The 26,564-nt window shown below is 46.7% G+C and overlaps 1 protein-coding gene across 1 annotated transcript in view; it reads right to left on the bottom strand.

Annotated features, from left to right (window-relative positions):
- Window positions 1-26,564, bottom strand: part of LOC144768901 (hemicentin-2-like) — a 538,034-nt gene that overhangs the window by 259,946 nt on the left and 251,524 nt on the right. Inside the window, exon 13 of the mRNA XM_078652914.1 lies at window positions 21,006-21,359. Within this exon, the coding sequence (XP_078509040.1) occupies window positions 21,006-21,359 (354 nt within the window). The remainder of the gene's footprint in view (window positions 1-21,005; window positions 21,360-26,564) is intronic.

The raw sequence follows: 26,564 nt of genomic DNA on the forward strand, positions 1-26,564 counted from the left end.
AATTTTAGTTCTGTATTGGGTTGTGGGTTTATAGGTGAATAGGTGAATAGGGTGGGAAGTAATTTAATTTTAATTAAGTTAATATTTATTTTAATTTATTTGTATTGCTAAACACTTTATTGTTAATTCATTGTTTATTGGTAATTATTTTTTATTAATTGGTAGTTCATTTTATTAATTGATAATTAAGTTAATTGTATTATTTTTATCCGGAGAGTGTTGTGAGTTTATACAGGAGTAGGGTGGGAAGTAATTTAATTGTAATTAGGTAATTATTGAAATTATTTTTGTGTATTGATAATTAATTTATTGTTAATTAATTATTAAGTGGTAATTGTTTTATTACTTATTACATTTTTGGTATTGAAAATTAATTGGTTGTTAATTATTAATAGGTAATTATGTTTTTAATAAATGATATTTATTGGTATTCATAATGCATTAATTATTACATATTCTGTAATTTTTAATATATTTTAATAATCTTTTTATTGGTATTGATAATTAACTTATTTTTATTTAAATATTAAATCATTACTTTCCCTACTGTTGCACTCTCTGGAGTGGGAATAGTAATTTTTACCCCTACGCTATCCAATGTTTTCCCCACTGTTGCACTCACTGGAGTGGGAATAGTAATTTTTACCCCTACGCTATCCAACGCTTTCCCTACTGTTGCACTCTCTGGAGTGGGAATAGTATTTTTTACCCTCCCGCTATCCAACGCTTTCCCTACTGTTGCACTCTCTGGAGTGGGAACGGTAATTTTTACCATCCCCCTATCCAACGCTTTCCCTACTGTTGCCCCCCTCTGGAGTTGGAATAGTAATTTTTACCTCTACACTAACCAACGCTTTCCCTACTGTTGCACTCTCTGGAGTGGGAATAGTAATTTTCACCCTCCCGCTATCCAACGCTTTTCCTACTGTTGCACTCACTGGAGTGGGAATAGTACATGTTGCCCTCCCGCTATCCTATGCTAAAAATATTGAATATTGTTAATTAATATTAAGTTAATATATATATATGTATTATAAAATAAAAATGCATGTTTATTTTTTTATAACTTACATTAATTACTTATTAATTTTAAGGTTATTTAAGTATGCTTTAGTTAATTTTATGTATTATTTAATTAATTTTACATTACTTTGAAGACATTTAAAAAAAGCAATATTTTAACAAACTATATTATTTACAACGATATTTTGGATTCAATATTTTTGTACTTACGTGTTTGTAGATAGGAATTCTATATTCTGGCATTCTATATATTGTCCACGATATTCTGGCAGGTCGAAATTTTTCTCCTCGATATTCTGTCAGTGATCCGTGTGTGCACTGTCACAGTCTCGAGCATTAGGCTTTTCGGCATTGTAATGCTTTGTACAGATTGCCTTTAGTTGCGGATGTTTAGTTTTGCTGCGTGATTTGGTATGCCAATGTGTTACATTTGCGCGGTAGTACTGTTTTTAAATGAGTCTGTTGAACTCTGCAAGGTGTTGCGTCTTCGGATGTTTGTCCGGCATCGCACGGGGGCTGCCTGTTGCCAGAGATAGCCTTTTGGGGGGCTGTTGTGTGTGATGAGGATGCAACGACACGTCTGGGCATAATGCAGATTTGTGCTCATGCGCGCAGTGTCTTTTATACAAATCTTTGAATGCAAAACATGACACAGTTATCTCGTGAAGAACTCGGAAGCCCCACTGTTTGGAGGGTCCCCATATGATGTCCTGTTGGTGTAAAGCGCCTAGGGCCTGTATGAAGCAGATCACAAGGCCCCTTTATAAATATCTCTACTGGTAAGAAGCCATGTATGTGAAGTTATCCGGGGCCTTCAGGCATGTGTTTGTGATTCTGTGTGTGTGTTTCTGTGTCAGTGTGCGTTTCTGTGTCTGTGCATGTTTGTGTGTTTCTGTGTGTGTGTGTTGGTGCTTATATCTGTGTGTGATTGTGTCTTTGTGTGTTTGTTTGTGTGTGTATGTCTGCATGTGCCTGTGTGTGTGTCTGTGTGTCTATGTGTGTGTCTCTGGGTCTATACCTGTGTTTCTCAATGTGTGTCTGTGTGTGTGTGTGTGTCTGTGTGTGTCTTTGTGTGGTGTGTGTGTCTGTCTGTGTGTCAATGTGTCTTTCTGTGTGTCTGACTGAGTCTTTTTCTCTGATTGTGTGTCTGTGTGTGTCTGTGTATGTGTGTGTGTGTGTGTCTGTGGGTGTGTGTGTCTGTCTGTCTGTGTCTGTGTGTGTCTGTGTGTGTCTGTCTGTGTGTGTGTCTGTCTGTCTGTCTGTGTGTGTTTGTCTGTGTCTGTCTGTGTGGGTGCGTGTGTCTATGTATGTGCATTTGTGCATCGTTGCGTTTGTGTGTCTGTTGTGTGTGTCTGTTGGAGTGTGTCTGTTTGTGAGTCTGTGTGTGTCTGTGTGTGTATGCGTGTTTGTGTGTTTTGGTGTTTGTGTGCCTGTGTATGTGTGTGTGTGTCTGTCCATGTGTGTCTGTCTGTGTGTTTGACTGTCTGTGTGTTTGCCTGCTTGTCTGTGTGTCTGTTTGGCTGTCTGTGTGTCTGTTTGTGTGTATGTGTCTGAGTCTGTGTGTGTCTGTGTGTCTGTTTATGTATGTGGGTGCACATATGTCTCTGTGCACGTGTACATGTGTGTGCTCATGCGTGTATATGTGTGTTTTACCCATGAGGGACATGTTTTCCCACCAAGCTCTTCTTGGAGGAGGGGAAGGGAGCAAACACCCATGGACATGTTGGAGGGGAGTGGGGTGCATGAGTAGAGAAACACCCACTTAAATGCAGCAAGGGGCACCCATGCCCTCAGAACATTTAAGAATTGTGAATACTCCGGGCCTCCCCAAATCACCTTTAAATTTGACCCTATAATATACAAAAAAAGTCGACTCTCTTACCCTGGTTGTTTTTAGAAGAAATTGATTGTGAGCGGTGGTCATCATAGCCAGGCGATTTCTTATATTAAAAAAAGCATTTTTATTCACATTTACAGTGAACCTATGCTATTTTACTGTGCCGAGTTGGAACTTTAGTAATATATGTAATTTTCTTTGTGGCGGCTGACTGAGAGGAAGGTAGCTTTGAAGTGCATCTGTAATAGATCGCGGTTTATCGTACCTACCAAACCAGAATGAAAATCAGCCCAACTGGGAAAATAGCGTTTCTAAAAAACAATAATAATAATAGGCTTGTTAAAGGTGCGTACTCACCCCCATTGCCGATATGAAATGTACATAAATGATAGTTATGAATAACGGCCAGCGGGCATGAAGAAAGAGGACACGGCGCAGAAACAGGCAGAGGCAGGCAAACAACAAGGCACAGCGCGGGACCATTCAACGTAAAAGAGGAGTGCGCCAAACACACACTATATTAAGCAACAAGTAAGACGACTGTGACCGGGGCAGTCGCCACCAAAGTCACAACACACCCAAAGGCGGGACAACAAGCAGCGTTTCGCCAAAGAAAAGAAAGCAATTTTGACTGGCGTACGATGCAATAAATGGAAAGTGATGGGCCTGGTCTACGGCACCAGTGTAAATACCCCATGCCGCCCAGAGCAGCGCATGCGCCCTGCTAGGCTTGACCTAAAAAGGAACAAAAGCAAGAATCTCCTTTGAATCTCTCTAGAAAATGGCTTTGAAAACTGGAAGAAAAAAGATTTACACAGTGTCTGGCTGCACAAAGAGAGCAGACTTCAGGATGCCACACTGCAGTATGTAGTCAACCCAGGCCAGCCACTATTCAGGAAGAGCATGCGGTCCCTTTCATGGCAGTAATCCTACGTGTGCACAACTGAGTCTTTTGGCAATGTGCACCACGTAGTCCAGGTTCTCAGGTCCTACATCCCCACAAACGTATCTCACGCCTTGCTGAAATGCGGCACCAGTCGTTATACTACAGTGTGCCTTTGAAGCCGGGGGTGGTTTAAAGGGTATCCGTTTGAACCACAGGTGTGTCCCTTAAATTTCAGTCAAGTCTGCCACGGGGACGTGGAATGTAGATCTTAATCTTTAGTGGGGCCATGATTTGGCTCCCAGAGGCCAAGTGTCGAAACCTCCTGCTCCAATGTTTCCAGATGGCCCTCAATTGGCCGAGGTTTGTACCAGTTGCAGGCCCAGTGTTTTATAGCTGTCTCTGGGGAATGCCCAGATGCTCTCCCCCAACCACCAGTATGCACTTGAGCCAAGCACCAATGCGCACAACAGAATGTTAGAGTAGAAAAATGCCCACGTTCTAGTAATGGTATTTCTATGCAAATCATGACAAAGGCACCTTTACCTCTGCAACGGGATTATCACTGTGAAACCAATGATACGGCTGCGCCCCTGTAATCCATTCTTCAATTGCATGCTGGACACATGCTTTGAGTCACCATCATTGTTTGTTTTCTATCGGTTAGCTTCTGAAGGGAAAAAGCCTTTGCTACCACCATGAGCAGATGGGTGTGAGAAGTTGGCCTGGTATATGATGCTCACTAGATCTAGTGATCACCTTGTACCATGCCAAGCAACCCTTATGGTGCAGGTTGTAAAGTCAACCTTATAGACAAGCTATCCTAGGGGTAGCATGGACTAAGCAGTCTTAGGCTAAACTCTGTAAAGGCATGTGAAGCAAGCTGTTTTACCATACACAATCCCTTGAATACCAAATGAAAGGACACCACACAGATATATGTTGAAAATATATATAGATTTATTTCTACAAATATCCCCTATACTCTTTATGAGCACAGAAGCAAATGCGTTAAAACAAAACACAGTTTAAATATACAAAAGTTGCACAATTATGGATGAGCCCTAGGGGCCACCTAAACCATATACTAAAATAGTGGTATAAGAACCACAATGGGGAAAGTGAAGAGGCCTAGGGCCTGGGGAATCGCTGGAGCTATTCGAGACTAGCAGTGATGAAGTCGGGAAAGGCCCGCGGGACTCGAGTGCAGTGCTGAAAGTGCACGCATGTACCAATGCAATGTCAATGGTGCGTAAAAGCTACAAAGTTAGTTATTAAGGAACCTTCCGAGTGACCTAGAAGGATGACACTTTATACACAGACACTAGAGGTGTGTACCAGTGTTGGAACACCGGCGTTGCTGAGTTACCTCACCCACAGGAAGCGGGTGCACAGGGTTGAAGTAGTGTCGGGTTTCGTCACGCAGGTCGATGGTGCTTGGAGCTGAAGATGCTGCAGGCGGCTCGATGTGAAGAGTTCCGGTGGATCCAAGGGTGGATCTGAAGAGGTGAAGACCTGAAATCAGAGGGGACAATGTTCAAAATCACTAGCCCGTGACTACCGTGGAACCAGGAAGGAACCAGGCAATGTCGGGTGCAAACAGGCGATGAGGTGAAGATTGTCTCTGCAGCCACGTGGACACGAAGAGGTCACGGATGTCCAGGCGTTGGTCACGAGCTGTCCCACGTAGGCTCTCGCTGATGGCGGTGTCGGCAACTTGATTGGAGCAAACAGGCCTTGGCTAAAGCAAGCCACGCAGGAAGTGATTCAAGCTTCTCACTCAGACCAGCAAGGTCAGAGCGGGTGCTCCTTTTCAGGGGAGCAAGGGCCAGTCTGGAGCAACCAGACCAGCGGTGTAAATCGTAGGTTTCGTTGCCAAGATGGCCGCTAGCCACGTAGCAAATGGCCGGGATGGCGCATCGAGTGACACAGTGCAAAAGGGCCCCACGCAGATCGTGGAGATGCTGGGGGCTGATCTTCGGTGCAAGGGCTGCTCGAGGTTGGGGCTTCTCAAACCCCAAAGCATAGCATCGAGGGTGCCTCGGGTGCTGCGCAGTCAGCTTCTCGGGGGTCTTTCAAGAGGTCCGGTCCCACGTCTCTCGGTGCCTCCACAGGTGCCTTCTTTGCAGGGACTGTGGATCGGGCTGTGAGATGTCTGGGAGTCTGGGTCTTGTCAGGCTCTGGGCTCGGGCTCCGGCGGGAGGCGGCGGCAAAGCAGACGTCGAGTTGCTGGATGGTGCCTGTGTTCACAGGGTGGCCACTCCTAGGCCACAAGGGAGATGCTCTTCAGTCTTCTGTGTAGCAGAATGTCGAAGTCCAGTCATCTTCTTAGTTTCAAGTTGATTCAGGATGATCTGAAGTCTCAGGACACAGCTCTTACTCTTATTCCAATCTGGGGGGCCGGATCACCTACTAGGTCTCTCCTCTGGGTGGGACCAGGAAGGGGAGTGGTTACACCCCCTTTCCTTTGTCCAGTTTCGCGCCAGGACTGGGGCTGGAAGGCGCCAGCACCGGTTTGAACTGGCCTATGCACAGGGACATCTTGTGTGCCCCAGGCATGTCTGATTCTATTCAGCCCTGTCCTACCCAATACACAAAATCCTGTCTGGGGTGGTGCTAGCACCTCCCAAGGCAGGAAACCCTTTGTCCAAGCTGCCCTCGCTGGAAGGACTCCCAGCAACAGGAGGTCAGACTTGTGTCTGTGGTGGCAGCATCCATTTTGTGATGCTGAGGCTCTGTTTAACTTTAACCGGGGTTCAGGTTAGGTACATGTCGTGTCCCTCTAGAAGGGTGGAATGCTACCCCGTCGCCAGAACTGGCGAGGGGGTAGTATTCCAATTCGTATGACACCTTACTCGACATGTTTTGATAAAGCCAAACCCAATATAGCATTTAACCGCGAGGATTATAATGCACTTAAGAGTATATGGTATGGCAGTATCATGAAACAGCTAAAAGACATGGTTCCGAAAGCTTCAGACAGGCTCAGCTCATGCCAGAGCACCATATCACATATTTCCAAGCACTCTGCCTCCAGGATTGATGAGGCCTTCCATAGGAGTGGCTGATAGGAATATATGTGTCCATTTTAGGTTAAGTATAGGCATACTACACCTAAGTAAGAGGTGGTTACACCGACTTACCCCAGCTGAGTGATCAGCCAGTTGTGTCAAATATGGAGGCCAGGCCAGGGGTGGCACAATACGTGCTGCAGCCCCTGGTAGGCCTTGGAAGCACCTATGCCCTGGGTACCTGGGTACACTGTTACAGGGGCCAATAAGGTGAACCAGTTCCAATTGGGTATGTACCTAAGGTACATGGAGTCCTTTTTAAGGAGAGAGCAATTAGCCTGGGGCCCTGAATAGCAGGATCCCAGGGCAACTAAGTCAAAAACCAGCTAAACACTAGGCAAAAAGTTTGGGGGTAACCATAGTCAGATATCCACCTTCCTACACAACCCCCTCCCCCAAACGAAAGGAGATAAGGCTATCCTTGACCAGGTAAGCCTATATTGCCTAAGTGGCCATATAAGGAAGTACCAGCTTAGGCTTGGTTACCCCCTGTCTCATGGTCCACTATGCAATCCCTCACCCTAAGGGTATCTGAGGGTCTCCACCATAGGGAATCTCTACCTGTGGTGTGTCTTGGCAAAGTTAAAGGCTGATGTTGAGATGGAGTACTGAAGTGAGATTCCTCTGTAGGACTCAGCTTCCTCCAATCACTTTCTACCATGTAAGCCTTTCTTTCTTTGACTGAGTTGCACTGTGCTCTCAGGGTCAACCTCTGGCTACCTAAAGCTGGAGGCTGGGTCACTTCTGTTGGCTTGCTGGAGGGACAGGTCAGGTTTGGGCCCTTTGGGTCCCAGGTTTGACTGTGCCCAACAGAATCCATCTGTGGGAGGTCCCTAACTAATTTTAAGGGGGATCCCTCAGGAGTTTTTAAAGTTTTCACCTGCCTAGGGCTGCTAGCTTTGGTGCCCCTAATCTGTTGATGTGGGTGCTTTATTTGACAGGGGGCCCTTTGGGGCTCACTGTCCTTCTTGTCCTCTGCAGCCCTGGGCTGACTAAGGCAAGGTAGAGAGGGGCAGGATACCTGCTCCAGACTGGGTCCCACCTGAGAAGGGTCCACTGACATCAGAGGCTCTGTCAGGCTAGGCCTGACCACCTCTGGAGCAGTTCCTTTATCAGGGGTAAGATCAGTTCCCTGAGGAGCCTGATCCTTTCCTAAAGTCTGGTGGGAGGGAGATTTCTCTTTGAGGTGTGGCGCCGCGGCCAGGGCGACTGACGCTGGAATCTGGGAACCACGGTTCGATCCCCGGCTCCGGCGGCAGGTTAGCCCAGCACCATGTGACTCTGGGCAATAGCTCGCTTAATCTTCCCGACGGCCCCCAGCGCCTAGAGACCCTTACGGGTGATTGTGCGCTTTACAAATGTGGACTTTACTTTACTTTACTCCTCAATGCTCTCTGTTTGTGTGGAGTGATCCATCTTTTCAGGCTTCACAACACATGTATCTGTTTGAGTTTGGGCTGTGGCCATCACAGCCCCACCAACCTTTTCAGGAGGAGACTCAGTTTGGGTATGGGCTGTTACCATCACAGCCCTGCTAATCTTTTCAGGAGGGAAGTTAGCTAAAGATGGGGCTGAGGTTTGCTCAGCCCTACCAACCTTTTCAGGAAGGACATCTTGGATTGGGGCTGTAGCCATCACAGCCCCACTAACCTTTCCATGGAGATTTACCATTCTAGAATGGGTTTGTTGTTCAACCTCAGCCCAGGCTGAGATTTCCAAATCATTACCAAGTAGGCAATCTACAGGCAAGTTTGCTGACACTGCCACTCTCTTTTGGCCAGTGACACCTCCCCAGCTAAGATTGACTACAGCCATGGGATGTTTGGTTTCTATTCCATCAATGTTTGTCACCTGATATCTGGCATCAGGTAAAAGTTGCCTTGAGGGGACTAGACGTTCAGCCACCATGGTGATGCTATTTACAACAAGGGGTGGTGATGGACAGAGTCTCTGAATTAAGCAGAGTACTCTCACCCAGTCAAGAGATCAGGGCTAGATCCAACACCGTTTTTTAGCTCATTGCACCATCCCAGTTTCAGAACCTGGCAGTATGCAAATTAGTCTGTCCCTGGCCCAGTGCATCATGGGAACAGGGCAGACCAGACTACAAAAGCCAATTCTTACACTGGGAAGGAAACAAGCTTCCGGGGACCGGTTTCTGCCATTTCAGGCGTCTTCGGCCCGGCTTGCTTGAATCCTGATGGTGCAATGAGCAAGGGACTCACATCTGAGTATACCCTTCCACGCTTAGGGTGGACAAAATTATTTACAACAAGGGGTGGTGATGGACAGAGTCTCTGAATTAAGCAGAGTACTCTCACCCAGTCAAGAGATCAGGGCTAGATCCAACACCGTTTTTTAGCTCATTGCACCATCCCAGTTTCAGAACCTGGCTGTATGCAAATTAGTCTGTCCCTGGCCCAGTGCATCATGGGAACAGGGCAGACCAGACTACAAAAGCCAATTCTTACACTGGGAAGGAAACAAGCTTCCGGGGACCGGTTTCTGCCATTTCAGGCGTCTTCGGCCCGGCTTGCTTGAATCCTGATGGTGCAATGAGCAAGGGACTCACATCTGAGTATACCCTTCCACGCTTAGGGTGGACAAAATTATTTACAACAAGGGGTGGTGATGGACAGAGTCTCTGAATTAAGCAGAGTACTCTCACCCAGTCAAGAGATCAGGGCTAGATCCAACACCGTTTTTTAGCTCATTGCACCATCCCAGTTTCAGAACCTGGCTGTATGCAAATTAGTCTGTCCCTGGCCCAGTGCATCATGGGAACAGGGCAGACCAGACTACAAAAGCCAATTCTTACACTGGGAAGGAAACAAGCTTCCGGGGACCGGTTTCTGCCATTTCAGGCGTCTTCGGCCCGGCTTGCTTGAATCCTGATGGTGCAATGAGCAAGGGACTCACATCTGAGTATACCCTTCCACGCTTAGGGTGGACAAAATTATTTACAACAAGGGGTGGTGATGGACAGAGTCTCTGAATTAAGCAGAGTACTCTCACCCAGTCAAGAGATCAGGGCTAGATCCAACACCGTTTTTTAGCTCATTGCACCATCCCAGTTTCAGAACCTGGCTGTATGCAAATTAGTCTGTCCCTGGCCCAGTGCATCATGGGAACAGGGCAGACCAGACTACAAAAGCCAATTCTTACACTGGGAAGGAAACAAGCTTCCGGGGACCGGTTTCTGCCATTTCAGGCGTCTTCGGCCCGGCTTGCTTGAATCCTGATGGTGCAATGAGCAAGGGACTCACATCTGAGTATACCCTTCCACGCTTAGGGTGGACAAAATTATTTACAACAAGGGGTGGTGATGGACAGAGTCTCTGAATTAAGCAGAGTACTCTCACCCAGTCAAGAGATCAGGGCTAGATCCAACACCGTTTTTTAGCTCATTGCACCATCCCAGTTTCAGAACCTGGCTGTATGCAAATTAGTCTGTCCCTGGCCCAGTGCATCATGGGAACAGGGCAGACCAGACTACAAAAGCCAATTCTTACACTGGGAAGGAAACAAGCTTCCGGGGACCGGTTTCTGCCATTTCAGGCGTCTTCGGCCCGGCTTGCTTGAATCCTGATGGTGCAATGAGCAAGGGACTCACATCTGAGTATACCCTTCCACGCTTAGGGTGGACAAAATTATTTACAACAAGGGGTGGTGATGGACAGAGTCTCTGAATTAAGCAGAGTACTCTCACCCAGTCAAGAGATCAGGGCTAGATCCAACACCGTTTTTTAGCTCATTGCACCATCCCAGTTTCAGAACCTGGCTGTATGCAAATTAGTCTGTCCCTGGCCCAGTGCATCATGGGAACAGGGCAGACCAGACTACAAAAGCCAATTCTTACACTGGGAAGGAAACAAGCTTCCGGGGACCGGTTTCTGCCATTTCAGGCGTCTTCGGCCCGGCTTGCTTGAATCCTGATGGTGCAATGAGCAAGGGACTCACATCTGAGTATACCCTTCCACGCTTAGGGTGGACAAAATTATTTACAACAAGGGGTGGTGATGGACAGAGTCTCTGAATTAAGCAGAGTACTCTCACCCAGTCAAGAGATCAGGGCTAGATCCAACACCGTTTTTTAGCTCATTGCACCATCCCAGTTTCAGAACCTGGCTGTATGCAAATTAGTCTGTCCCTGGCCCAGTGCATCATGGGAACAGGGCAGACCAGACTATAAAAGCCAATTCTTACACTGGGAAGGAAACAAGCTTCCGGGGACCGGTTTCTGCCATTTCAGGCGTCTTCGGCCCGGCTTGCTTGAATCCTGATGGTGCAATGAGCAAGGGACTCACATCTGAGTATACCCTTCCACGCTTAGGGTGGACAAAATTATTTACAACAAGGGGTGGTGATGGACAGAGTCTCTGAATTAAGCAGAGTACTCTCACCCAGTCAAGAGATCAGGGCTAGATCCAACACCGTTTTTTAGCTCATTGCACCATCCCAGTTTCAGAACCTGGCTGTATGCAAATTAGTCTGTCCCTGGCCCAGTGCATCATGGGAACAGGGCAGACCAGACTACAAAAGCCAATTCTTACACTGGGAAGGAAACAAGCTTCCGGGGACCGGTTTCTGCCATTTCAGGCGTCATTGGCCCGGCTTGCTTGAATCCTGATGGTGCAATGAGCAAGGGACTCACATCTGAGTATACCCTTCCACGCTTAGGGTGGACAAAATTATTTACAACAAGGGGTGGTGATGGACAGAGTCTCTGAATTAAGCAGAGTACTCTCACCCAGTCAAGAGATCAGGGCTAGATCCAACACCGTTTTTTAGCTCATTGCACCATCCCAGTTTCAGAACCTGGCTGTATGCAAATTAGTCTGTCCCTGGCCCAGTGCATCATGGGAACAGGGCAGACCAGACTACAAAAGCCAATTCTTACACTGGGAAGGAAACAAGCTTCCGGGGACCGGTTTCTGCCATTTCAGGCGTCTTCGGCCCAGCTTGCTTGAATCCTGATGGTGCAATGAGCAAGGGACTCACATCTGAGTATACCCTTCCACGCTTAGGGTGGACAAAATTATTTACAACAAGGGGTGGTGATGGACAGAGTCTCTGAATTAAGCAGAGTACTCTCACCCAGTCAAGAGATCAGGGCTAGATCCAACACCGTTTTTTAGCTCATTGCACCATCCCAGTTTCAGAACCTGGCTGTATGCAAATTAGTCTGTCCCTGGCCCAGTGCATCATGGGAACAGGGCAGACCAGACTACAAAAGCCAATTCTTACACTGGGAAGGAAACAAGCTTCCGGGGACCGGTTTCTGCCATTTCAGGCGTCTTCGGCCCGGCTTGCTTGAATCCTGATGGTGCAATGAGCAAGGGACTCACATCTGAGTATACCCTTCCACGCTTAGGGTGGACAAAATTATTTACAACAAGGGGCGGTGATGGCATGGTGATGCTAGCCCCTGTGTATCTAAAGGCCTCAACTTTCAAGCCATTGATGAGGGGCTCCTGTCTGTACTTGCTCAAAGTGTTTGGGCAAGCAGTGAAGTTGGCAAACCCCATGCCATTTTCATAGACAAGAGTATCTGAGGTAGGGGACTTGGTTAGGCTAGAATCCACCTGTGTTCCAAAAGTAAATCCACCCAAATTCTTGGGGGTGCTCCCACCACCTGGGGGACCACTGCTAACAGTGACAGGAGGTGTTGGAGCTTTACCTGGAGGTATATTTTCCTTATTGCTATTCCTTGGACAACAGCTGTCTGTTTTCCAGTGGCCAGGCTGTTTACAGTCATGGCAGTAAGGTTTCTTCTGGGTAGAGGAGTTGTTTTGGGACCCAGCCCCATCCTTGGAGTTATGGGGCCCTGGCGAAGTCTTCTCTTTTGATTTATCCCCACCTTTCTCTTGAGGCTTGGTAGTCTCTTTCTTTTGGTCACCACCCTGGTTCTTAGGCCTGATCCTGGTTCTGACCCATTTGTCTGCCCTCTTACCCAATTCTTGTGGAGAGGTCAGATCAGAGTCCACCAGGCGCTGATGTAGAAGCTGATTTTGACAATTACTTAAGATTTGCTCTCTCATAATTAAATTATACAATCCTGTATAGTCTGTAACCTTACTTCCCAGCAACCAGCCCTCCAGAGCCTTAGTGGCACATTCAACAAATTCAGACTAGTCCTGAGTCTGTGTCTTCTGGGTATCTCTGAACATTAACCTGTACTGTTCAGTGGTTAAGCCCAACCCATCAATCAGAGCACTCTTCAGGACCAGGTAGTTTCTAGAATCCCCATCACTAACTGTGAGGAGTCTGTCTCGGCCTCTACCTTCAAAGGAGAGCCACAAGATTGCTGCCCACTGATCCTGAGGGACCTGCTGTACTTTGCAAGCTCTCTCAAGTGCAGTCATCCACTTGTGGATATCATCCCCAACTTTGTAGGGGGGCACAATCTTACTCAGGTTTCTATTGTCATAGGACCTGTCTTTATCCTTAGGGATATTGCTGCCACCAGTGGATCCTAACCCACTCTCTCTAGGCTGCCTTGCTCTAGCAAGTTTCTCTTTGGCCAGGGCAACTTCTAATTCTTGCTTCTGGATCCTAAGTTCAGCCTCTCTCATTTTGGCCTCATGTTCCCTTCTCTGAGGGCTAGTCAACTCCCTTCTGGAGTGACCATGAGTACCTCTAGAAGCATGGGAGTTATTGGATTCACCTGAGTGATTCCTCCTTCTCCTGGGCTCCTGGTTAAGTGCATTTGGGGGTCTGAATGGATTGGACCCATGTTCAGTCCCAAATAGGCTTAAGTTAGCCTGGTTAAGCCTGCTGATTAACACCTGGCTATTTCTCTCATCATCAGACCCACTTTCCTCCTCCTCCTCCTCCTCTTCTTCCTCATCCTCTGGCTGAGTATCTCCAGTGACCTGGTCTTCCTCATCTATGTGGATAACAGGGGCAGGGGCATTAGTGTTTTCTTCTTCAGAAGGAGAGCCTCCATCACCAGTCCCTGAGGGGCCTGGTTTGGAGTTCTTTAGAGCTTCAGCCTGGTCTAAAAGCTCTCTGAGGTGTTCAGCTGTAGGGGTAGGACCCGTTTTGATTCCTCTCATGGAATACAGCTGCCTCAATTCCTTAAAAGGAAAGATAGCAAATTTGAATGGTGCCCTTGGAGGGTCACTCTCAACAGAGATAGTTCCAGTGGACCCCTCTGCTCCAGATATTGCTCTAGTGTGGTGGATGTGTTGCAATCTACCTACACTTGTGTTTTCCTACAAAACCTATCTAGTAGTTGTAGTCAGGGTGTGCTACTCCCTATCCTCTACAACAACTAAGTTCAGTAGAACTTAAGTATATTAGTCTTCTTTTAGCGTACCTATCAGGTACCTGTATGATCTTTCAAATGATACTCTCAAAGATTGTAATGGTAAAACAACAGCAAGCTCAAATCCCAATCCGCTGCTCACCAATGTGAGAAGTTGGCCTGGTATATGATGCTCACTAGTTCTAGTGATCACCTTGTACCATGCCAAGCAACCCTTATGGTGCAGGTTGTAAAGTCAACCTTATAGACAAGCTATCCTAGGGGTAGCATGGACTAAGCAGTCTTAGGCTAAACTCTGTAAAGGCATGTGAAGCAAGCTGTTTTACCATACACAATCCCTTGAATACCAAATGAAAGGACACCACACAGATATATATTGAAAATATATATAGATTTATTTCTACAAATATCCCCTATACTCTTTATGAGCACAGAAGCAAATGCGTTAAAACAAAACACAGTTTAAATATACAAAAGTTGCGCAATTATGGATGAGCCCTAGGGGCCACCTAAACCATATACTAAAATAGTGGTATAAGAACCACTATGGGGAAAGTGAAGAGGCCTAGGGCCTGGGGAATCGCTGGAGCTATTCGAGACTAGCAGTGATAAAGTCGGGAAAGGCCCGCGGGACTCGGGTGCAGTGCTGAAAGTGCACGCATGTACCAATGCAATGTCAATGGTGCATAAAAGTTACAAAGTTAGTTATTAAGGAACCTTCCGAGTGACCTAGAAGGATGAAACTTTAGACACAGACAATAGAGGTGTGTACCAGCGTGGGAACACCGGCGTTGCTGAGTTACCTCACCCACAGGAAGCGGGTGCACAGGGTCGAAGTAGTGTCGGGTTTCGTCACGCAGGTCGATGGTGCTTGGAGCTGAAGATGCTGCAGGCGGCTCGATGTGAAGAGTTCCGGTGGATCCAAGGGTGGATCTGAAGAGGTAAAGACCTGAAAGCAGAGGGGACAATGTTCAAAGTCACTATCCAGTGACTACCGTGGAACCAGGAAGGAACCAGGCAATGTCGGGTGCAAACAGAAGATGAGGTGAAGATTGTCTCTGCAGCCACGTGGACACAAAGAGGTCACGGACGTCCAGGCATTGATCATGAGCTGTCCCACGTAGGCTCTCGCTGATGGCGATATCGGCAACTTGATTGGAGCAAACAGGCCTTGGCTAAAGCAAGCCACACAGGATGTGATTCAAGCTTCTCACTCGGACCAGCAAGGTCAGAGAGGGTGCTCCTTTTCAGGGGAGCAAGGGCCAGTCTGGAGCAACCAGACCAGTGGTGTAAATCATAGGTTTCGTCGCCAAGATGGCCGCTAGCCACGTGGCAAGTGGTCGGGATGGCGCATCGAGTGGCACAGCGCAAAAGGGCCACACGCAGATCGTGGAGATGCTGGGGGGCTGCTCTTCGGTGCAAAAGCTGCTAGAGGTTGGGGCTTTTTAAACCCCAAAGCACAGCATCGAGGGTGCCTCGGGTGCTGTGCAGTCAGCTTCTCAAGGGTCTTTCAAGAGGTCCGGTCCCACGTCTCTCGGTGCCTCCACGGGTCCCTTCTTTGCAGGGACTGTGGATCGGGCTGTGAGATGTCTGGGAGTCTGGGTCTTGTCAGGCTCTGGGCTTGGGCTCCGGCGGGAGGCGGCGGCAAAGCAGATGTCAAGTTGCTGGATGGTGCCTGTGTTCACAGGGTGGCCACTCCTAGGCCACAAGGGAGATGCTCTTCAGTCTTCTGTGCAGCAGAATGTCGAAGTTCAGTCGTCTTCTTAGTTTCAAGTTGATTCAGGATGATCTGAAGTCTCAGGACACAGCTCCCACTCTTATTCCAATCTGGGGGGCCGGATCACCTACTAGGTCCCTCCTCTGGGTGGGACCAGGAAGGGGAGTGGTTACACCCCCTTTACTTTGTCCAGTTTTGCTCCAGGACTGGGGCTGGAAGGCCCCAGCACCGGTTTGAACTGGCCTCACGGGCAGAAGCAGCAGGACGTTCCCTATTGTATTTGTAGAGCAGCCACATGAGCTTCATATCTCACCTTTCTCTCCTGCTACAAATTGGATTTATTTTTTTAAGTGGTACTGATAATTTTTGTTTTTTAGGCTTGAGAACAGAAATGAGATAAAGTGCTGAAATATATTTTCTGCATCATCTGATTGTGTCAGTGTATTTATTGCTTTGGTACCTCCTCATGATTAATTGCCCGGACAAGGAGGACAGACATCAGGGTAAAGAGTAATTGCTAGAAGTAATTGCTAGGACATAGAGTTCGGACATTGGAGTAATGAATAAATTACTTACCGGTAATCTTGATTACCCTTTGATAGTCCTCTTCATTTATAGGTAGTGGCTTTGTTACCAACAGGAAGAGAGGGGGTAATTCTACAGGTGGGTGGAGAAGCTTTTCATAGAGCTAGAGATCAATCTGCACCTACCCGGGACTGGCTTAAACAACTCACTGCACCCCTCATGTGTTAGACTCCGCTAAATCTTTAGGCATCACTGTTACATCCTGTCCCCTTGGTCTCCTCCTGTCCTCCCCTCCTTTCCTGTTACACTTGGTTCCACCTTAGACTCCTCAGGTGGAGGCTTCTTTAGAATGTTACGGTTCTGCGCTGGTGAGTCAGAGACGTGCGCTCTAGAGTAACAAGCGGAAGGTTGTTGTGACTACATTTAAAGCAGCTTAGCTAGTTTGCATGTGTCTGTGTGTATGGAACCTGGGAGTGCATGATGACAGCGTGGAATGTTGGTATGCCTGGGACTGGAGGAGAGACAGTTGGAATGAGTGGGTGAGCTATGAAGATCAGCTCCTGGTGGGACCATGTACTAGCTTGGATTAACTTTGTACCTTCTTGAATTGATCCTGTAACCAACATCAATGATCCTGTAACTACTTAATAAATCTCTACTTGGATCTACCTCATGACTACAATTATACTTAATTGCAAAGGTGTTTTGTTCTTTACTGGACAATAAAGTTATTCATACTTTCCTGCTGCATCCTACTTTTCTTCAATCACCTTGGCCAAACACCTCAATATGCAAGCGCATATCAGTGCAGCCATTAGGGGAGCCAAATTACAACTTAACACCTTTAAGAAAATCATGCCTTTCCTCCGCTGCGAAGACTTCAGGCCGGCTTTTCAATCCCTGGCCATCTCTAGACTGGAATATGGATTGGTGACCCTTGCTGGGCTTCCGAAAGCTAGCTTGGCCCTGTTCAGAGCTACTCTAAACGCATCGGCCAGACTCATCACAGGCTCTAGAAAGCATGGCCATATCTCCCCCATCCTTTTGCAACTAAATTGGCTATCTCTCGAAGCTAGGATGCGTTTCAAGATAGCCTGCTTGACGCATAAAGTCAAAAATTACATCACCCGGTCTACTTGGCAAATAAGCTTGAACTTTCGGACACAGGACGGAAGCTAAGAAGTACGTCCATCCTACATTTGTAACCTCTCAAATTCAAAAAGGAAACATCTTACAATCGTGCTTTCACCGGTCTTGCTCCAAGAATCTGGAATGCCCTGCCTCCCGAGATCAGTTCCAATCCTTCCACTGCTTCTTTCAAGGAACTTGTCTAACCACTATTCTTGAATGAACATTAACAGCATCAACTCGTTCTCATGCTTTGTCTAGAAATGTGATTCTTATTGTACTTCGTTGGTGCGATGTATTGTATGTATGTCTGTTAAATTGGTATTGTGCTCTAGGGCACTTCTGATACAGTTCTGGTCGAACCAATACCTCAACCCCAGACGAGGTTTGTTTCCCTGCTTTGTTTTACAATGTTTGACTTAGCTACACCCTCTTGGTGGATGTATGACATTACAACGCATGCTTTTACCACGCATGCTTTTACATCGCAAGTATTACAACGCAAACCTTTACAATGCATAGCGCTTTGGGGTGCTGGATAGTGAATATTTTAATTTACTATTCCAACTCCAGTCCCCGTGGACACTAGGGAATGTGTTGGACAGTAAATTAAACTTATTCCCTATCCTAGAGCGCCCCCAGCGCAATGCGTTGTAATGGTTTGTGTTGTAAAAGTTGCGTCGTAAAGGCACTGAGTGGTAAAAGTTGCGTTGTAAAGGATGTTTCCCCCTCTAAGCTATTGTATTTTGGTTACTCATGCTTTCGCAAAACCTGTACAGTGCTCTGATACCCGGAAGGGTCTTGTTAGCACTTTATATAATTTTCAAATAAATAAAAGAAAGCTTGGTAGCGTTTCTGTCTCTTAAGTAATTGCTAGGATGAGGAGGACTATCCGAAGGGTCTCGGTGATGTAGCCCCTGTTAATTGGCTTTGCTGACACAGAAGTTTGCTTTTATGGTACAGTTTCCATGTCACGTACTTTGCTCCTAGAGGTGGATTTGTGGTTGTTCCTTGGGAAAGAAATAGTGATCACCCTCAAAATCACAAATATGTATATATTCATCAAACTTTTGCAGGGTCTTTCCAATCCGGAATGCATGCAAGCAGTAAAGCACCCGCATCTCTACTTCAACGACACCGCTATGATGACCCATTCATTCATCAAACGAAGCAACTATTCATTCAGCAGCCCATTTAGTCATTTACATATTTGCACACTCACACAGCCACACAATGACATTAACTTGCCAGTGAGAAAGCACTTTCTCTTATAAAATGCCTGCAGTATTGAGAGAGAAATCTGTTTATTTAGACCGTGGTCTTTAAACTTCGAATTCATATAAAATTAAAACATTACAATCCAAATGGTAACAATGACACGTAATGATCTCTAAAATCACACAGTTGCATTTCTAAGTTGCTCTACTTATACATTTCTAGTAAAACCTACTAAAGGCCCATATATTTCAGTATTCCCAAATTTAAAAATCAGTTAAAATGTTAAAAACATCTAAACTTGATCAAATAAGTATTTACAATCATTAAAAAAAACCCTGTACAACATCACTACTATTTTACAAAAGTTAAGACCATTTGAACTAGACGTGCATCAGACTTTAATAATGTCTCCTGCAAGGGTAGGTAGTGAAATGAGTCACAATACTTTCTTGAGCTTTTCCCTGGCCAAACGGTTTATACCTCTCAGATAGTTCCCTAGTGCAATTGCAGTATCCAATGTTTCCATTTTTATTAGTAGTGTAGCAGCTTGCCCTCTTAAATTTATGCCATATTTTATAAATAACGGTCGTAGGAACTGTTTTCTCACTTCTAAACCAGTTAGGCAATCCAACAATATGTGCAAGATATCACACTTCGTCTCCAGTCCACACTTACATAGACCATCAGGATATAGCATTTCTGCTTTTAATCTCCCCTCCAATAGCCAAGGGTTAGTTCCAATTCGGATTTTCAAAATCTCCCACCTCAATCCGTAGTTCGGCAGGGTTTCTAAGTATGGATACCATGCATCATTTCCCATACTTCTAACATACATTGAACCGACTTTTTCTTTCTCAAGTATTCTATGTCCTGATGTCTTGATAGCTCCCTTCCTTGTGCTCTTAGTACGCCCTTGGTGAAAGAAATTTCTACAGGGTTCTGATTAACCCTCACCTTTAAGCTACCAGTTACCTCCTTTATTTTCCTTTTTGCCTCCGCTGCCCATTTTAGGTTGCTATGCCGGATTTCATTACTGCACCAAAGGGACACCTTCTGGGTTTCCTCTTGTAATTGTCGTTTCCAGAACCTTGCCACAGCTATTTTAGCCTGAATGCTCCATGCTATTGTTCCAGTCTCTAATCTAATTGCCTGTATCATCGCTGACTTTGGCAAGGACAGAAGCATTTTCAACACCTTACCTTCCTCCCGATCCCAACCCACTTTGTCGCAGAAGTAGAGAACTTCCATCCCATACAATACTTGGGGAGGGATCATTGCTTCATAAGCCTTTAGCATGGGTTTATGCGACCGGTCCCCGTAATCTCTATTGAATCTTTTCAACCCACAAATAGAGGAAGATGCTTTTGCCATTTGGGCTTCAATATGTCTATCCCAATTTAACGAGCTTTCGAACCATAAGCCTAGGTATTTATATTCCTTTACCGTTTCCAATTTAGTTTTGCCTAGGTACCAGCTAAAACTTTTAGACCTTTTATCAAAACACAGAATCTTCGTTTTATCCATATTTACTACTAAAAGTTTGGCCTTACAGTAGTCATTAAAAACATTTAGTTTTCTCTGTAGCCGTAGCTCTGTTTGGTTGATTATTACTAGGTCATCCGCGTATAGCAGGCTTGACACCTTCCTGCCACTCATTCTCGGGCTGGCACTTCTTTCTACTTTCAGTGTTGCTAGCAGATCTGCTAGAAAAATCGAGAAGAGGAGTAGGGCCAGGACACAGCCCTGTCTTAACCCGTTTGCTATGTCAATCTTCCTTGTCAGTGCCCTTTAAGTATCTTTAATTACTTGCGCCCAGTTCTCTCTGTGCAATTCTTTTAGGATTGCTATTAGGCCCGCTGGGATTTCATATTTAGTCAGGCATTCCCATAGCTTCCCGCGGTCCACCAAATCAAAGGCTGCCCGGAAGTCGACGAAACAACAGAACATGTTCCCCGTTTGTTCCGTCGACTTCCGTGCAAGAGCCCAGAGGGCATAACAGTGATCCACCGTGGAGTGCCCTGCTTTAAATCCCCCCTGTTCTACCGGGACAATTGACTTCTCTTCTACCCAAGTCTTTAGTTTGGCCTGCAGTATTGGCTTTGCCAATGGTTCTTTTTATTGCATTTCTGCTACAATGTAACAATTATCCATCTTCATTGCACTCATTTTGTCAGTGTTGGGAAGATGAAAAGTGAATCTGCGTTTGTCTGTATTCAAGTCAGTGACCTGGAGTTTTCAGTCGATGTCAGTTATGAGCGATGAAGTCCCTCAGCTATTACAGAGGAGAAGGAGACGAGATTTAAGAACCATAGAGACGAGGCTCTGCCACTTACCTAAGACCCTCAGCTGCCGGGGGGCTCCTGGTAAGCGTGGTACAAACCACACTGGTATGGCCGCTGTGTAGCTGCCGCTGTCACTTGTTCGGAGGTCGGTGATGCGTAAAGATCCGTCCTGAGACCCCGACTCCCGGCCGGTGTACTGGTCCGCTGGGGTCTGAAGGCCACTCGATATGACGTAAGTGAAAATCAGTGCATCATTATTTGTTGCTGTCCCTCTGTACCAGTAAATGATGAATTTATTCCTAGTGAACGGGGCAGTGAGGGTGGCCGTCTGTCCCACCGCAGCAGTGACCACCTCAGCCCCGGACTCCTGCCCTGACGTCAGCTGGATCCAGACCCCGAGCCAGGCTGGAAGAGAGGGAGAAAAGAAGAGATGAGGACATTACTGATGGGTGAACCCCCTGTTTATCAGCACTGAACCCCCGTGACCCCAAAGCCCGCCTGCACTAAAGGTGAACCCACGGAGGGCACGGGTGCGGCGGACCCTGCTCACGGGGACAGTTTTAAAACCCAGGACATTGGGGCCAGACTGCCAGGACTCCTGTGTCTCTCTGCTGCCGCCTCTTGTCAGATTACCACAGAATGCTTTCAGATTCCAGATGGACACTGGAGTGGCCAAGTGGCCTTATTTACAAGGATATTCCATGTATTGGAGCAGATGATCGCTGCCTGTAAACAATCCATTAGGGCACAGCTTCTGTCAGTAATTTCCCTGCTTTTCCTCCACTGGGCCTCTCTCCTCAACAGGATCATGGGCTATCACCCATGGGGGGACTTCACGCCCAAAGGTTGAAGGCACCCTGAGTGCAGGCAGGGCGGGGTCAGTGAGTATGACAGAGGGGTCAAAGAGAGGCTAAAAGGCAGGTAACTGCATATACAAAACAAACACCCCTTCAATGAAAAAGAAGTTTAACTTAAACTAATCTGTGGGAATTAGCTCCTTGTATGTCATGAAATCTAAGGTGGATCATGCAAAGCCTGCAGATTTCTTTGTGCCTGACTGAAGAGTCACAGAAATGATTAGTGGTTGGACCAGTTGGAAACAGGCGCAAGCTGCAAGAGAAAATAATGTAAATATGTAACTCCTGAATTTAAAATTCTATTACACAGTATGAGCTATGCTGCCATGAAATGTGTACAAACATTCAGACTTCAAGATAAAAACCAGCTTTTACAATGCAATCGGTCTCGCCTTTGGGACCTTATATGTGTTTAGCTAAGCAGCACATTAGCCTGGGCGCTGAAACATCTACTGTTCTTTAACCAGGAGGGAAAGTGAGCACCAAACTGAGTGACACGCCAGGTATGGGAACCCATGGAGAGAAATATTGCCTTTCAGCGGAAAATGGTATAGTCCAAAACTCTATTTTTAATATAAAACCAGGGCATCGGTGGTCATAGCACTGAAAATACAAGATTTGGAAAAAATATTATTGTCTATGGGTGCTCATGGAAGACAATTTCTATGTGTCAGGAACTGTCTGGGACTATGTGGGGAAGACAGTCAGGGACTTGGGCAAGGACTGGGAACGGGGTAGAAAACGTACACAGAAAGAGGAGTACAGCGCTGCCCAGGATCATACAGGGAGTCAGAGGAGAAAAAGGGATCCAAAGGGGAAGCCTGTACAAGTGAACAAGATGGGTAAGACTCAGAAAGGAAGGGCACTCATGAGGCAATTTAGCATTCAGAATAACTACACCCAGGACGAATGTGCAAGACATATATATGAAACAAAATTACCAATAAAGGGGAATGTGGGGGAAAGCACTCAGGAGCTCCACACCGTAAGACTGAAGCTCAGTAAGTTTCTCATCCACTATTGCTGTTACAGATACTGACTGCAAATACCCACATATGCGATATACATGCAAAGGCAGGGTCTGTGGAGCTTATACCTAAGGTGATGTTATAAATGTAACTCAAAGACAATACTCACAGTGAATAAGAAACACCACCTAGGTAGTCAGCTGTGCCCACGGATCCTGGCGATCAAACAGGAACATGCAAGGCAGTAACAGCAAAGGGGTAGAACTAAACACAAGCACAATAGGCAAGGAGCTAGCAAGGAGGAGTGCTTTACAGGAAAGGAAGGAAATGACAGGGCACACTTGGCAGAAAGCAGGTAACAAACATACAAGGTAACAGATGTAAGACAGCAGAATAGAAAGGCAGCAAACTAGAACTGGAACCAAGTAAATGGGAAGCAAGGCAGTGACTTTGAAAGGATATACAGAAGGGGAGGATACAAGGGTATTCTAGAATAGTGCAGGTTAAGGAATCAAGAAAACAAAGTAGCATAGAAGGCAGTGCTGGGGCAGGAACAAGAATTGAGCTAAGGGTCAGGAGTCAAGGCAGCACTGCAGGCAGTGCTTGTTCAGGAAACAGGGAATTACTATAGCTCAGGAGTCAAGGTAGCACTGCAGGCAGTGCTTGTTCAGGAAACAGGGAATTGCTATAGCTCAGGAGTCAAGGTAGCACTGCAGGCAGTACTGGTTCAAGGAAACATGACATAGCTACAGCTCAGGAAACAAGGACTCAAGAGCAGTGCAAGCAATGCAAATCAGGAAAAAAAAAATAGCTGAAGCCCAGGAACAGGAACAAAGAAAAACGATAGCTCAGGAACTCCGGAAACAAGGTAGCACTGTGGGCAGTGCTAATTCAGGTACAAGGAATAGCTATAGCTCATGAACTCAGGAATCACTGGAAACAAGGATATCAAAAGCTCAGGAAACACTGGAAACAAGGATCGGTCTCACCGGAAAACATCTACAATTACCAACCTTGGCCTGAAGGGAGCTGGGGCTTAAAAGAGCTCACATTAATCATATGCATCAGGCGTGAGCCGGCTAGCAGCAGCCAGACACAGATGAGCTGAATTCCTCCACCCATCCTTGGCCTGTAGGGGTGGAGACAAAGCAGAGAGCAGGGAATTCTAGGTAATAGAGTTTCCAGCATGAGCAGACTGGCTTCAAAAAAAACCTGGCATGGATTGGGAATGGATGTCAATTCCTAAATGATGTCCACATTCCTGGAAGTCAGGATATGCATACAGGGGAGTGTCTGGAGGCATATTAGAAGTGGAAAGCCCCACAATTCAGCCCCCTGGTGGTGGGAACGAGAGCACAGGGAGTGAATAGTGACACTATGGACTGGACTTTAGAGAATGCTAAAGTGATTTTGGTATTTTACTGACTTTTGCTGGTCGTTTTCTATAAATAAAGTTAAATAGAGGCAGTTGAAAAAGCAGAACGCAATTCTGATATTTACCGACCTCTACTGGTCGTTTTCTATCAAGACAGTTAAATAGAGGCAGTTGAACAGAAAAAAAGTCCCTAAGCGGAATCAGACGAGTCCTAGGGCTGATCTCTGATGGTTGCCCATGACTACGCCGCACCGGGACACTTTCAAGTATCTGTGCGTGATACACATTAAATTAACATAGCATAAAATCTCCAAAGCCCACAAAGTGCACACACATATAAGTAACCGTGGGCAGAGAACTCCGCTCCTCTGCGCCCGCGGATGGTGTGGAGATTTTCTTACTCTGCGTTCCGCGGAGAACGCAGAGTAGGCAAATCTCTGCACACTCTGTGGGGGAGCGGAGTTGGCCAGCCCCCACCTCCCACCCGCCTTATTAATAATTGTTACAACTTTTAAAAAACGAGTTTAAAGTAAATAAAAACACCTTATCTTAGCTGCGGCATCCCGGAGCAGCCCTCCTCTTCCTCATCGCGTTCTCTGTGAAAACTGTGCATGCGTGGGCGCCCGCGCATGTGCAGTTTTCACCCAGAAATGCACATGCGCGGGCAGCCATGCATGTGCAGTTCTCACCACGAAAGCGATGAAGAGGAGGAGGGCAGCCCGGGCACACCACAGTTAAGGTAAGGTGCTTTTATTTACTTTAAACTCGTTTTTAAAAAGTTGTAACAATTATTAATAGGGCGTGTGGCATAGTGGAGCTACGCAGAGTTTCACTGAGTTTGTTCTCAACTCCGTGGTGCTCCGCTTAGTGCTACTACACACACTAAGCCCAGGGTTACAGTTAGATCTGGGGATCTCTAGTTGGCAATGGTATTCACATTTGTCCAAATAGGGACCCTTACTTCTAAGTCAGGATATGGGGATTGCACTCCTTAATAAGCCCTGCTCCGCCCCAAGGTAGCTTGGTACGAGCAGACAGGCTTATCTCAGAGGTAATGTGTAACGCATTCACACAACACACAGCAGCAACACACTAAGCACACCACAAAAGGAACTTCACACAAGGTAATTTCAAAAATAGCCTTTGTATTATCATAAAACACATTAGATGGTAATCACACAATATCCACTGTGGCAGCTGGCACTGGGCAATATTTACAGGGGATTATATACACATGACAGGGCCACATGGACCACTGCCAGAATCCTCACTTAGTAGAAATAGTAAAAGTAGAACTTGCAATACAGGTAGATCACAACCAGTAATTACGGGCCACCACTGTACTCAGCATTATCCTGCAACCTACAAGGTGGTACACCTAAATCATATCAGGCATGAATCTCATTAGGCATAAAACTACATTAGCATCACACATTATGCAATAATAATATGATGCACTAGGCCTCACAAGCATAAACACCTTAGGAAACAATGGGCATAAAACCATTGTGCCCCAATCTGGGGGCGGCACACTGAAACTGGCCCCTGGCCAACTGGCCTCTCTCAGGGGCTCAAATGCCCTATGTCCTGCAGAGTCAGAGCGTAAGCTGCCAAGGCAGCAAAAGTGAACAATAAACTTGCCTAAACATAGCAGCTGCCCACTAACTGTTGAGCAGCTGTGAAAATTAGCACGGGCACCAGTGTGCCCCCTGAGCCCCTGTCTGGGACTCTAAATGAAAATGAATGTGACCAAATGTTGCAGCTGCCTGCGATCTCGCAGGGCAGCTGGGAAAACTACAGAACAGGCACTGGCACTACACGTGCTAAAAGAGTCCCATGGGGACTCCTGGATCAATGGGGCAAAACGTTGCAGCTGCCCACTGTCGGACGGGGCAGCTGGGAAAGAAGCCAGCACCAACCAGGTGCACGTTGGAGTCACACTCAGGGACTCTGGAATAAAAACAATTGCCCAATAGGTGCAGCGGCTCACATCTGCAGCGCCGCTGTGGAGAGAGACCAGCAAGGGCACTTCCGGGGCCACTCCCGGCACCCGCAGTCTCTCAACAGCGCCCCCCCACTCACCAGGGCTGCTTGGAGACCCTCACGGGGGTGCGTCCTCTGGTCTCCTTCCTCCGGTGGCAATGCGGGAACTCTAATGTGGAGGGGCAGGCACCGGCAATGTGCCTCAGGCCCACTCCGCCTCACTTCTCCACTGGCTGCTGCACTTCCGGGGCTCTCCTCAGCTTGCAGGAGCCCCGCCAACCACAGCAGCAGGGCTTCGGCGGCTTCTATGCGCGTCTCCCTCTTCACCCGGTAGGCAGGAGCAGGACCAAACAGGGCTCACATCACGGCTGCAGGAGCCCTGCCTCTAGGTTCCCTCGGAACTTCACTGTTTTCCTGCACATATCCC

Source organism: Lissotriton helveticus, chromosome 7, assembly GCF_964261635.1.
Source record: "Lissotriton helveticus chromosome 7, aLisHel1.1, whole genome shotgun sequence".
Classification (NCBI taxonomy): Eukaryota; Metazoa; Chordata; class Amphibia; order Caudata; family Salamandridae; genus Lissotriton; species Lissotriton helveticus.